We start from the raw sequence: 15,498 nt of genomic DNA, 5'->3' as shown, positions 1-15,498 counted from the left end.
ATCTGTCTCGATCCTCGGCCTGCCTCCTCCAGTTACGAACTCCAAGCGTCCTTAGATCGCGTTCCACATCATCCTTCCATCTATTTCTTGGTCGACCTTTTCTTCTTCTGTTATATATTTTCTCCTTCCATATACATTTCACCACTCTTCCATCTCCCATTCTCAACATATGCCCCATCCATCTTATTCTGCCAGCTTTTATCGACCGCACAATGTCTTCATTGTTAAGAATTCCTCTATATCAAATTTTTTTCTTCCTCTCCAGAGACCATTCTCAAAAACAGGACCCAAGATTCTTCTCACCACCTTTCTTTCAAAAACGCTCTTTGCATATCTCCATCAGTAAGCACCCATGTTTCCGAATCTTAACACACCACAGGCTTCACCAATGCGTTGTATAGTTGCAATAATTTTGTTGCTCTTGACAGCATTCGAGATTTGAATAACTTAATACAAGCATAGTATGCCCTATGCTATTACACAAGCATTCACTTACACTAAAATCTTTCAATTTCAACCGTGATTCAATGACATAATTTAAACGAAATAAATGCTACAAGAACTACAGTAATAGATGAATCGTATGACAATGCCAATGTAATATTCTTTTTTATAAAAATGAAAATTGATAGCCATGATTGATAGTCATTGATTATGAAGGGACAGGATAGAACATGCCATTTATTCCTCTGATAGATCACGGCTATCATTATTCTATGGCAAATAAACAAAATTTGAAATAATTTGAAATTGGAAATAGGTCGAGGGTGTTTGGTTGAGAACTGTGTAGTAGAAAATTTAATTTAATTGATTTTGAAATTTGTGTTTTCAGAACGAGTACAGAAGACAACCAGTATAGAGAAGAAGAGTATGGATATAGAAGAGAGAGGAGTAAAGCTAAGGCTGACTGTGGTTGACACACCTGGTAAGAATAAAATTATCTACTTTTTGAATTAGATGGCTCGGATTGAATTTAGTCATCAGGCTCGGCGACCAGTGAGACACCAAGTGTCCGATCGCACACTATACACACCCCTCAAGGCCCTCATAGGATGAGGCTCACTCATACCTTCTCACATGAGGCAGATGCATCATCATTCATGAGAATAGCTAATACGTAAAGTGAATTTGTTCAAGTTATCCGCTTCTCTAATAATAATAATTTCAATATGATAATGATAATATATCAAAACTATTATTATTCGCTTATATCCATATCATGAGAATCATTTTGATATGTTATTTAATTTGCATATAGTTGGCTTTAGTTTTTAGTTATTATGAAGCATTGTTGCTATGAATGGAACCGACAGTTTAAGGCTGTGCAAAGGCTAAAAATAAACTTTCTACTCGTGATATTTTTCCAAGTTTTTCGATTTGTATATCATCAAGCTATCAAGATGAAAAAGTTTTCTCAGGAAAACATATTTTTTCTGATAATCACATTTTGAGATATGAGCACCTAAAGTTTGAATTTTTGGGACAGAACATTTCAAATTCGGTGAGATATAAATCCATGAGATTCAGAGGATAGATTCTTCATGGTATTGTTGAACTATAGTAAAACAAAATTTTCTGAAAATAACAATTTTTGAGATAAATATTCAATTTACTAATAATAACCAAAATAACTTTTAGTTGAGTTATTTTATTCTATTTGAGTTAACAGTCAACAAATCGCTCAGAATAATGGCTCCGCCCACTGGAAGGAGTTGAAGTTTCAGCGACCTATCACACGCCATCATTCAGTTGTTGGCTTTGTCCGATAGGTTGCGCCAGCTACAGGGTCGAATAATATTATTATTTCTACAGTAAGATTCACTTCAAACTATCAGCATTTGTTGAATGACAAACATTCAAAGACATGAATGACAGATACAGTCACGGTCTCACAAGTTGATTCCTGGTCAAATTTACCCCTTCAGATTTATAAATTTACCCCTTCCACAGCATCAAGACGCTACTATGCATAGCAATAACATTTGATCAAACAGCTGAGTTGTATCCACCTATTTTAGTCAACTAGTGAATTTGCACGTCGTAAATTATATTAATGAATACAACAGTATAAATACACCATTACTCGAACTCTCAAGGTTTGAATGGATTTCAATTCATCCTCAAGTTTCATTTTTACTTTCCTTGCCCTATACCATAGGTAAGGAAAGTATGCTTTCTGAAAAAATTAAGGTACCCCAATTTCTAAATTTCTATACGTTTCAAGGTCCCTGAGTCCAAAAAAGTGGTTTTTGGGTATTGGTCTGTATGTGTGTGTGTGTGTACACGATATCTCATCTCCCAATTAACGGAATGACTTGAAATTTTGAACTTAAGGTCCTTACACTATAAGGATCCGAAACGAACAATTCGATCAAATGCAATTCAAGATGGCGGCTAAAATGGAGAAAGTGTTGTCAAAAAACAGGGGTTTTCGCGATTTCCTCGAAAAAGGCTCCATCGATTTTGATTAAATTTACCCCTTCAGATTTATAAATTTATCCCTTCCACAGCATCAAGACGCTACCATGCATAGCAATGAAATTTGATCAAGCAGCTGAGTTGTATCCTAGATACGTGAATTTGCACGTCGTAAATTTATATTTACAGCAGTATGAATACACCATTACTCGAACTCTCAAGGTTTGAATGGCTTTGAATTCGTCTTCAATTCCTCCTCAAGTTTCATTTTTCTGCTATAACTTTTAGTAGGCCTACAATATGTACCTATCAATTATTTTTTTCTAATTCAGTAACATAGTAAGTAGGCTATATCATATTATGTTTTATCTATGAAATTTACACTATAGACACGGAAATTTGGAATCTCTTAATTTCAGGTGGAATCGTGAAACGAAAAAGATGTTGACTAGTGGAACTGACAGCATCTTTTCATTTTATCTTCTCTCTATTCTGAATTAGATTATGAATATTAATTCTAAATTCATTTCAAAATTGATTCTAGATATCATTTTAAATTCGACTCACTCGTAGAAATATTTTTTATAAGCTTACATTATCAATTTTTGGGTGTTCCCAGGATTTGGAGACGCGTTGAACTGCGATGAAAGCTGGCGAGCCTGCTGTAACTACATCGATGAACAATTTCGTCAGTACTTCAACGACGAGAGTGGCCTCAATCGAAAGAATATCGTCGATAACCGAGTGCATTGCTGCCTTTACTTCATACCACCCTATGGTCATGGGTGAGTAAATTAATTAATTGCAGTTACCATTCAGCACTCTATCATAATATTGAATCTCATGATAATAATCATGATCATATTTAGGATTTTTATTCAATAATAATGGAGCGGTTTGACTCGGTGGTTGCGCTGATAAGCTGATTGATTGATTGATTGATTGAGTGAGTACTTTATTTATGTAGATTACAATATATACTGGCTTATACACTTATATACAATAGCTTACAATACAGCAAAATTATAGATGAATTTACATAATATAGACTAAGAAAATAATTATTGAACTGTATATGATATGAAAAAGCAATTTGTAATATAATAACTATAGATAATAATCATATTGTTATGCATCTACATAAATTGGCGGAGCTTTGGACATATCAATGTCCATTCTTTGGGAAGAATATTAAAAATATCCTCCCCACTAACTCTCTACCAAATGATAAGAGAGGCTGAGAGGTGTCTTGTTGAATTAGATTCGTGGTTTGTTCAGAATAGTCTTAGTTTGAACTACAAAAAACTAAAGTAATTCCCTTTAGTAGAGAGTATAAAAGTTTTGGAATGAACTTGAATACTCAGAGTAGAGTTGAAACTTCTGATTCCACGACATTTTTGGGTCTGATGGTGGAGCGAGTGATTCGAAATGGAAGCTACATATTTCTCATGTCACTAGTAAATTGAATAGAGCCTTGTTTGCATTAAGAGTAATGGCTAGAGTAGGGAGTGAAAAAACTGTTCTTTTGGTATATCACACTTATTTTCTGTCAGTTATGAGATATGGAGTGATTTTTTGGGGGAAAAGTGTAGAGAATAATGGAATATTCATACCGCAGAAGAAAACCATTAGGATAATTTGTAAGATTAATACAATGCGTTCTTGCAGACCTTATTTTAAAGAAAAGAGATTGCTGACGGCTCCTGCTATTTATATATTAGATTTAGCAATCTTCGTTTTTAAAAATAGACGAATGTATGAGGAGAACCAGGTGAGTCATCCCCATAATACAAGATTTAGAGGCTTTGTTTACCCACATCATAGACTGCTGGAGAGTGGCCCGTTTTATATGGGAATGCAAATATTTAATTCAATCCTATCTCACATAAGAGAAATTGATGGCTTGAAGGAGTTCAAAAAAAACACTCAGGGAATTCCTTATTGTATTGGGTCCGTACAGGTTAGCAGACTTCCTTGTTGAATAATGTTTGATTGATGTATGTTATGTGGGATCTGTTGTGCTGAAATATGAGTAATGTTAGATATTAGATTAAACTTTGACGTGTCATATACTGCGGGATCGTTGCTCCCTTAATGCAGTTTAATAATTGTGACGAACAAGAAAAGTAAAGTAATGTAAAGTAAAGGTATCGCTTAGATAAGTTAAGAATCATGCGCCTGGTGCGTATACCGGAAGGGTAACCGCTAGAGCCAATTCCTCTGAATATGATTCAAGAGTTGTAAAATCGCTTCCCGGTAGTTCGGAACCCACCTAAAACTACTATTTATAGCTACTACTAGAATCTATCTTCAACGATCGATGAATAATATGGTCTTTTTTTCAGTTTGAGACAAATCGACTTGGAGCTGATGCGTCGTCTTCACCAGAAAGTGAACATAGTACCAGTCGTTGCCAAGGCAGACACGCTCACCGCTGCAGAGATACGAAAACTCAAACAACGAATTCTAAACGACATCGAGGAGAATAATATACAGGTAATCATTGCAATATATTGGTACCTATACATTCATCTGTTGCAATATCTTTGATGATTCGTCATTAGAAAATGACACGTGCTTCTCTACTCTCGCCAAGTTCATACGAATGACGACGAGCGCGAGAGTGTGGATGAATATCATAGTTCTATTTCTTGTTCCTGTTTCTTGTTCTGGTTTCTTGTTCCTGTTTCTTGTTCTTTTTTATTGTTCTTGTTTCTTGTTCTTTTTTATTGTTCTTGTTTCTTCTTTTTTTGTTCTTGTTACTTGTTCTTGTTTCTTGTTCTATTTGACAATTCTTTGCCAGCGCTCGCCTTCACTGGCCTTCGCTTGCCATTGCTCCGATTTTTGTCGGAGTCAGTTGTCATAGGGTCAGTTGAACAAGCATAAAATTGAATTTAACAACCGTAAAATGACGTCAATGCTTTGTCTGTCAATTCCGTTCAAATTACTTTGAAAAAAAATATTGTTGATAAAGTATTTCAATAGGGCTCCTTGAATTGCTTAATTATGATAGAAATTACAACAAGAAATTAATATTACTGTAAAAAAATGTTGACACTTGAAAATAGAATGAGTGCTCGAAACCAGTTGTTGTTTTTATTTATGAAGAAGTAATAGTGATTTATATAATAATTAAAATTATTGTTGTATACGAGTAGGTGTAATGTTTCCTTTGGCATAAGTTTGGCTTGAAAATGTTTAGATCAATTTATTATTAGAAATCAATTAATGGTGATTGAATTATTGTAATATAGAGACATATTTTTTATCATACATCCTCATATTGAGCTTTATTATACGATTTGAGACTGCACCTCTAGTAGAAATTTGAACTATTTTGAGAAAAAAAGAGACCATCCTTCTTCCATTAAAAATATCTCGTTTGAACATTCAGAAAGAAAACTCTAACCTTTTAATCCACAGCACTCCTCTCAAAAGATATATCTAATTTACAAATCAAATTATGAATGCTGCAAGTTGTAGACAACGCAGCAATCAAGTTTATTACAGGTTTCAGTATATAATTTGGGTGTTAGCTGTTTGGCAAACCAGTCCACGTCTCGCATGTTATTAAATATGCAAATCATAATAATTGGCATGATTATAGACACCTCACTATTCACAGAATGATCTCATAGAAAAGATCTAGAATTGAATAAAGCTATAGAGGAGTTGTGAGAACCAAAAGTTGGATTTACCCACCTTGTTTCTCTCACAATCATTGATCCGATTAGTGAATCATTGAATAAATAAATGAATGAATCACTATCTGTGGAGCAAACAGTTTTGTGTTTGAGTATAGTTTTTTGTTTCTCTCTCACATAATCACTTGATACGTAAATTATCGAATAAGTTATTGATTGGTTGTTCAATCATTTAGATAGTTTCATTCAATTTTCAACCATATTTTTAATCGTAAATTATTGAACAATTATTTGTTAAATGTTTTCCCTAGTTTCATTTGTGGAACAAACAGTTTTGGATTTGTGTGTAGTGCGTTGTTTCTCTCCGACATATTCGTAAATTATCAAATGAGTTAACTCTCCAATCATTTACGACCGTAGTTTCATTCTAGTTTCAACTGTATTTTATAACGTGAATATTATTGATCAAAGTTTTGATTCCAACATAGTCACATGAGACATGATTCGTAAATTATCGAATAAATTTTTCAATTATTCGCTAATGTAGTACCTAACATTTTAGTTTTAACTGTTCTTTCCATCGTGAATTATTATTGAACAAATTATTTGTTCAATACTCTTCCTATTTCATTCTATTTTCAACGGTATCATCGTGAATTATTAAATAAATTATTTGTCCAATGTTTATTTCATTTGTTTATTCTTATTTTATTTCATTCTATTTGTCAACTATATTTTTTATCGAGAATTATTTTACAAATTATTTGTCCAATCTTTTCCTTAGTTACATTCCATTTTTCATCAATTCTCTATCTTCTTCTTGAGCAGATCTACCAGTTCCCGGACTGTGACAGCGACGAAGATGAAGAATTCAAGCAGCAGGACAGAGAGCTGAAAGCCTGTGTCCCCTTCGCAGTGGTGGGGAGCAATACTGTCATCGAGGTGGGGGGAACACGAGTCAGGGGTCGCCAGTACCCTTGGGGGGTCGTCGAAGGTATCACACAAACTATTACAATATTAAAACAACTAATACCTACTATTACAATAGTTATCGAACGACGAGATGGACCCTGGCTCTCATTGTTTAAATGGCAGTCAGGGACCATCTCATTGTGCGCTAGATTTAGTCTAAATCCAAAACGTTATCAGGGTGATTTACAGCATTTAATTAGGGGTTTCGTTTAATAATTATTATCCGAAACGGCACTTGATGTGTTCAAATTTTTCGCCATTTCAAGGCAGATTCACACATGATCAGTACCAAAACCAGTTTCTGGCAAAGACCTTAAAGAGATAAAGACCCACAATGCCTATACCTTCCCAATGATAGCTCTTACTTGAAATTGAAAGCCGCCATTGGGGTATTTTAGCAAGAGATATTATATCTATATATTTGTAATATTATAGATTACAAAGGCATTGGTATGTAATAATCTTAAAGGTTGCCCCCTCAATGGCCGATTTCAATCCCACGTACGACACTAGCGCTGCATGTGAGTCTATGCATCTTCAAGGTCTTTGGTTTCTGGTACAGTGAGAATTTTATTCCCATGAGTTCTAACACTACCTCCGTAAACAAAGCCATAGTGCATTCTGGTGACGTCAGCATACGTAGGGCTCCTACAACAACATAAGGTAACCTTGTGCTATTCTTCTCCCAAATTTAGATAAGATTACACATAGTCCGAAATGGGTTAAGTCTTGTAGTTGTTCACAAAACTTTCAGTCCTTAATCATTTTCACAACGTAAATTTTAAAATTTAGATTCTCCAAAACCAAACATAGAAGAAATATTTCACATTATTGTCACTAAAATGAGAAATATTCATATATTAAAGAAATAATTTTGCAGGACAAAAAAACAAACTTAATATTTTCAAGTTAATTATCAATCTACTGGACACTGGTTTTGACACTGATGTGAGAATCCGCCTTTCTTCAACACTCTATCTAGCACCCATATCCAAAAGGTTTTGTCAAAGATTTGATAGTCTCTTCAAAAAACCAAATCTGATCATCACAGGAGCAGAGGCTCTACAGTGAGATTCACTTTGTTCTGTCAGCATAAGTTAAATGGGAAGCGTTCAAGTTATTTAAGAGCATTTCTGACACTATGAAGTCAAATTTCAAAAGAGGGTTTCATTCTGAATTGTATTGGAAATTATTTATTAGTGATTTGAAAAATAGATTGTGATGTTTGATTTGATAAGGGTGCAAATTTGGAACTATCAGAAAATTTTTCTTGTATTGGAAGATTATAATATATTACCTCGTGAATTGTGTTATAGCAGTTTGAAAAGATTGTATCTATGCCATTAATCTTTGTTGAGAACCCCTAAATCTATATTCTTGGTGTGAAACGGTAGGTACTAGAAATTCAAAACTATTTCATAAATTTTTGGTGTAAAACGGTACTGGAAATTGAAACAGATGGGAATTACTGAGATTTTGCGATTATTCAAATGCTAATGAATTAATAATTTATTATTAAACGAAAATCCAAATTAAATGCTGTAAATCTCCCCGAAGACTTCTGCTACTGCAAATATTGACAACATGGTAAAAGCTGGATGGAAATTTTGAATAGTAGATCTCGTCGAATTTCCATCTAGCTGTTTACCCTGTTGTCAATACTTGCAGTAGCAGAAGTCTTCGGGGAGATTTACAGCATTTAATTTGGATTTTTGTTTGATAATAATTATGAAAACTAATTCTTATACCATAAATTCTTGAAGTAAATCGGTACTAGAAATTGAAAACTAATTCATATACCATGAATTCCAATTGAGAACCCGAAACACAACGACTAGTATGACATAAATCTCTGTTGAGAACCCCTAAATCTATATTCTTGGTGTAAAATTATACTAGAAATTGAAAACTAATTCATATACCATGAATTCCAATTGAGAACCCGAAACACAGCGACTAGTATGACATAAATCTCTGTTGAGAACCCCTAAATCTATATTCTTGGTGTAAAATGATACTAGAAATTGAAAACGAATTTATTGATGAATTTCAGTTGAGAACCCGAAACACAGCGACTTCAGCAAATTGCGCAACATGTTGATAACGACACACATGCAAGACTTGAAGGATGTGACTGAAGACGTGCATTACGAGAATTTCAGGGCGCAGTGCATCTCACAGATATCTCAGCAGGCTATCAGAGAACGAGGGTAGGTACCTACACTTAACTGTATGGGAACACATAGACTACTAGTATTTGAGATCAATTGGATATTTGACACACAATAAGCTTCGGTTGACGTGCGAGGTTTTTTGAAACTTTGATCTTTATCCTTAAAGATCAATTAATTATTATAAACACGAAAACACAAATTGAAATTGTCATCCACCTCTATTATTACATAATACTATAATATGAACAGAGCCTGGTTTCGTGACTTTACCAGCCACATCCTCAGCTGTTTGTTTACAAGGTTTGTTTATAAAAAAGTAATAAACAAACAGCTGAAAATGTGGCTGGTAAAGCCACAAAACCAGGTTCTGTTTGTATTATAGTATTATGTAATAATAAAAGTGGTTGACAATTTCAATTTGTGTTTTCATTATGGAAAAGTACCACAACATCACACACAACACAACTGTAATATTATAAACATGTCTATAAAATTTGAAGATTCTATTCCAATCAATCACTTAACCACAATTATCATTATCTTCTCTTTGAAATTAAAAAAAAAGTAAATTCGTATGGCTTTTGTTGGTGGGGAGTCCCTTTCGGGAAGGTTCCACCGCCTGAATATATAATTTAAGCCGTCAATGGGCCTTACGACTGTCATACTTCAGCCGGGACCGACAGTTTAACGTGCCCATCCGATAACACGGGAGTGATCTGGTTAAAAAACTTTTGGTAATGAGAGGGGTTCGAACCCGGGATCTCTATGCTGCTACGCAAGCACTCTATCCACTAGACCACGGATCACTCCGTTTTGAAATTAAAACTTCAATAGACTTGAAAGCACTGAGTTCAATATAAACATATTTATTTATTTATTTATTCATAGACAATAGATACAATGCAGGTAAAAACAACCAGCAACTTATTGTTATAACTATTATACTTTCATTGTAACGATTATTGATTAAACCAATATAATTGGATTCATATATTTATGAATATGGGAGAGAAACTTTCATAAAAGAGAAATAATGGAGAGTATTCCACATCAATGCACTATTTTGTGTGGAATTCATTTGCAATATAGAAAAAAAAATGTTTACTTCTATGAAGATTCATCAGCCTCCATTTTACACTCAAGATAATGAGTATTTCATACTCTTACTATTGAGTTCAATTGGAACTTATCAGTTATGATATTTGATATTTATTAGAAAACATCTTACGTTGCCAGGTCTGATAAGACCTATGGCAAACACTAAAACATGATGAACAAGAGAATATCAAAATATCAATAATTTATGATGAACGATCGAATTAATAATATTTAATGTAGGATAAATTATAGCCTACATTATACAGAACTACCTTCATTTTACATCACTGTACTACTGAAACTACTGTCTTAAAACATTGGAAGCTTATTAGATCTTGGAAAGAGAATAATAACTTATATTTGATTCTATGAAGATTGATGAATGATTTACTAAAAATGATGTCACTAAAAATTTATTCACCTGGTGAAGAATTTATTGGTAGCCTACAAAATATTATATCATTGGGATTTATAACTTATTATTGATTCTATGATTGAAGATTGATGAATGATGTAAGATTTAGCCACTAAAAATTCATTCACTCAAATTTATTGTTGTGCCTACAAGATATAGCCTACATTGGGAGTTCAAATCTTGGATAAAGAATTTTGAAACTAATTCAAAATCAAACAATCAATTTTTCAGCCCTTCTTTTATACATTTTTGTGTTCAATTTGTGAATTATACTTCTACCTCCGTAAACAAGGCTACTCACCACCTCCTGCACCAATAAAAACACTAGCTGATATAGATCAGCTGAAATCAAGAAATGTGAGTTAGTGTTTTTATTGGTGAATGAGGTGTTGAATATCTCTACCTGTGCTGAGAAGTCACCAGAATCAATACCTACTATTACTTAATAATAGTAATAGTAGGTATTGCCAGAATGCACTATGGCTTTGTTTATGGAGGTATTGATTATACTCGCTGATTTTAATATGTCAATAATTAGATTTTTCCAATCAATATTGAAAAACATAATTCGATTCTTTTTCAATCATTGAATTATTCAATTTGATTGATTTATGGTTTTTATTGCAGGAAACTGAAACGAGATTCGAATTCACAACTAGAATGTGTGGGCACTATCTCTGAGACCGACCGACTTCTAATACAAAAAGACGAAGAGGTAATTCAAAATTATTCAAGGATAATTTGAGCTGAGAAATCATCACCGAATTCAAAAATTCAAATTATTTCCTAATTTGAAAGTTCAAATTATTGCCGAATTTGAAAATGTAAATTAAGTACTGAATTTGAAAATTTTAATACCGTACCGAATTTGATAATTTAATTGAGATTGAAAATGGATTCAAGTCTGGAGCTCATGTGGGCATCACAGTAAAAATGATAATTATAATATTTATTATGAAATCACTTCACTTATATGGGCTACTTTATTCAAATTAATAAAAACAATATAAAACTTGTAGTACTCTTTTATTTGAAAAAATTGAAACATTTTAACGACTAGTTTCGACCTACTTTGGCCATTTTTATGTTTAAATGTAAAAATAAACAAGTCTATACTGGATTATATATGTTAAAAAATGCTTATTTTCATATGATTTAGTTATTCCTTATTCATTATTCATTATTTTTGGTTGAAGTTATTTAATTTTAATCATATTTACTTTTATTGTTACTATTACTAAGTAAATATGATTAAAATTAAATAACTTCAACCAAAAATAATGAATAAGAAATAACTAAATCATGTGAAAATAAGCATATTTTTAACATATATTATCTAGTATAAACTAGTTTATTTTTTACATTTTAACATAAAAATTTCCAAATTGTACATAATAAATTATAAAAACAATATAAAACTTGTAGAATCCTTTTATTAAAACCTTTTAAAAACCAACTTTAAAACATTTTAACGACTCATTCTAACGACAATTTCTTTGAATAAGAAATCAATAAATCATAATTATGAAAATAAGCGCAAAATATTTTTATCTAGTATCAACTTGTTTTTACATTTTAACTTGAAAATCGCCAAAGTCGGTCAAAACGAGTCGTTAAAATTTTTTAAAGTTTTTAAAATGTTTTAATAAAAGGATACTACAAGTTTTATATTGTTTTTTATAATTTATTATGTACAATATACTTCATATTCAATTTTTATTCATATCAGACTTTTTGAAGTGAAAAATCATCTTATAGAATACGGTACAACAGTAATAACGTCTTAGAAGATTCAATAATATAAAACATTTTGATCATCTACTGATATTCATTATTAGCCCACTTTGATCCAATGAACTTCCACAATTTTAGAATTCCTCCCATGGAATAAGTATGCTACAACAATAGTTAGTAGAATTTTGAAAGATTTATAGAATTTAAAAAATCTTCATATCTGCTATTGATGTTATTATTATCTTATTTGATTTATAAAGAGTGAATATTTATTCATTGAAAACTCAAATATTGCTTCTTTTTCAACAGATAAGAAGAATGCAAGACATGCTAGCACAAATGCAGGAAAAACTGAAAGCAACCAGTCGAAACGGGCTCGACTCCACCGATCTGAAGAAACGCGACATAGTCAACGTTTAATGCCAACAAAAACTACTAGAGTACCTTATTTCTATGTTCTAATCTGTCAAATATTTATCTATAAAATATTCATCAATTTAACCTAACTCGAATCTGTGTTCATGTAATGAAACTATTTAACATCACATAAACGTCAAACTATATGAAATGTACAACAATTCAATGTTTCAAACTCAAATAGGTACTGTGTTCATCTGTTCATATATATGATGGAACTGTATAGCATCGCATAGCCTTGAAGATATACTAAATGTTTGATAACTCTTTAGGTCTAAAATTAATCCTACAAAAAAAATTGAATAGGTACTGTTTTCTTATAATGGAACTATATAACTTGATGGAGCTCTTATCAATTTGCAGCATTTCTATAGTAAATAGTGGATTTTCAAATAAAACCTGTAGTAAGATAAATGTGAATGATTTCTGCAGGAGTAGAGGGTTTGATATGTGTATCCATGTATGTACCGGGATTCTAAGTTCTTATGTAGCCTGTATCCTGCTTAAGCCAGCATTACATTATGTAATTCCATAGAACGTTATTTTCCCATAAAAATAATGATATAATGTTAGAAAAACTGGAGTCATATATCAAAACATCTACTCTAAAATCTCCCGACAACTATAATATTGCCTATATCACTTCAAAGTAGCTATAGCTTTTTATAACGAAATTTAAACATAAATGATAATTGCTTAAAAATTCGACTGAGTCACTGTCGATGTTGTAGAACCATTCCATAATGAAATAAAATGTTGTCAAATTCTACAGTTTTATTTGGTACAGGAACATGGTTTCGTGACCATGTGTGTTTTCATTTCATTACGATGATTATTTAATGAAATTTACGAAAAATCAAGCTTTTTTTTAAAGAAGAAACATCAAGAATGGGTAGTCTAGGTACCGGTACCATGAATCAGCGAGTATCATTTTTTCCTCCAGAACAGATAATGTGTTCATCTGTTCATATATATGATGGAACTGTATAGCATCGCATAGCCTTGAAGATATACTAAATGTTTGATAACTCTTTAGGTCTAAAATTAATCCTACAAAAAAAATTGAATAGGTACTGTTTTCTTATAATGGAACTATATAACTTGATGGAGCTCTTATCAATTTGCAGCATTTCTATAGTAAATAGTGGATTTTCAAATAAAACCTGTAGTAAGATAAATGTGAATGATTTCTGCAGGAGTAGAGGGTTTGATATGTGTATCCATGTATGTACCGGGATTCTAAGTTCTTATGTAGCCTGTATCCTGCTTAAGCCAGCATTACATTATGTAATTCCATAGAACGTTATTTTCCCATAAAAATAATGATATAATGTTAGAAAAACTGGAGTCATATATCAAAACATCTACTCTAAAATCTCCTGACAACTATAATATTGCCTATATCACTTCAAAGTAGCTATAGCTTTTTATAACGAAATTTAAACATGAATGATAATTGCTTAAAAATTCGACTGAGTCACTGTCGATGTTGTAGAACCATTCCATAATGAAATAAAAACACACATAATATGTTGTCAAATTCTACAGTTTTATTTGGTACAGGAACATGGTTTCGTGACCATGTGTGTTTTCATTTCATTACGATGATTATTTAATGAAATTTACGAAAAATCAAGCTTTTTTTTAAAGAAGAAACAACAAGAATGGGTAGTCTAGGTACCGGTACCATGAATCAGCGAGTATCATTTTTTCCTCCAGAACAGATAATGATTTTGTGGATTCTATAGAAGTATTTGATGAATAGATAAGAGCTCAGCAAAACCAGTAATATAGTTTACAGAATAGTGGAGGAGGTAATATCAACTCAAGTAATTAATCCCTCGCTCTAGTATTTGCCTAATGCTAATATTACGGACCAAAATATACGAGAGATTGAGGTTTTAGAATTCAGATATTATTTGGGCTGAACATTCACTACATCAATTAAATATTTTGCCTTTTCCCAATCTAGTTCACATGATGAAAACTGAGATTAAATGTAGTCAGACTTACCAAACTGTGATGTAGCTCCACTCAATAGTCACTGAAGTCATCAAAGTAATTATGCTGAGTACATTGACCATCTCGAGTACGTTAGAATCTGTAATTACAAATTAAATTATATAATTGAAGATCTATTTAAAGAGTCATTTTATTACAGAGACCATCACCATATTCCAGAAAGATTATTATTGTCAGTAAAAATAATTTTATTTGATAAAATTAGTAGAATTGATGGCGATGTTGTGAAATCTCTCCATAATAAGAAAACAAAGATATTGTCGAATTTCACTAAAATATCTATTAAAAACTTTTAAACAGTACCATGGTTTCACATTTACCAATGCATCATCAGCTGCACTGAGGAATGAGGATACAGAGGTTAAGAATAGTTATTCCTCGGATTTTTACAAAGTTCAGAGACATTCTTAACATCTGTATCCTCATTCCTCAGTACAGCTGATGATGCATTGGTAAATGTGAAACCATGGTACTGTTTAAAAGTTTTTAATAAATATTTTAGTGAAATTGACAATATCTTTGTTTTCTTATTAATGTTATTTGATATCTTCAATAATATTCTATTTCTAATCCAATTATTATTGAAAACCCTTTTCAGTACCCT

At 32.2% G+C, this 15,498-nt stretch overlaps 1 protein-coding gene across 7 annotated transcripts in view; it reads left to right on the top strand.

Moving 5' to 3' along the window:
* The window catches only part of LOC111064406 (septin-4), a 102,177-nt gene extending 88,732 nt beyond the window's left edge, over positions 1-13,445 (top strand). For all 7 annotated transcript variants that reach the window (XM_039436756.1, XM_039436753.1, XM_039436752.1 and 4 more), the window contains exons 3-9: positions 833-925; positions 3,038-3,203; positions 4,764-4,914; positions 6,891-7,056; positions 9,088-9,244; positions 11,349-11,436; positions 12,765-13,445. In XM_039436756.1, the coding sequence (XP_039292690.1) occupies positions 833-925; positions 3,038-3,203; positions 4,764-4,914; positions 6,891-7,056; positions 9,088-9,244; positions 11,349-11,436; positions 12,765-12,875 (932 nt within the window). In that variant the 3' untranslated portion in view covers positions 12,876-13,445. The remainder of the gene's footprint in view (positions 1-832; positions 926-3,037; positions 3,204-4,763; positions 4,915-6,890; positions 7,057-9,087; positions 9,245-11,348; positions 11,437-12,764) is intronic.
* Positions 13,446-15,498: the final 2,053 nt, after the last annotated feature.

Source organism: Nilaparvata lugens, chromosome 10 (assembly GCF_014356525.2).
Source record: "Nilaparvata lugens isolate BPH chromosome 10, ASM1435652v1, whole genome shotgun sequence".
NCBI lineage: Eukaryota > Metazoa > Arthropoda > Insecta > Hemiptera > Delphacidae > Nilaparvata > Nilaparvata lugens.
This window is presented reverse-complemented; position numbering and strand designations above follow the sequence as displayed.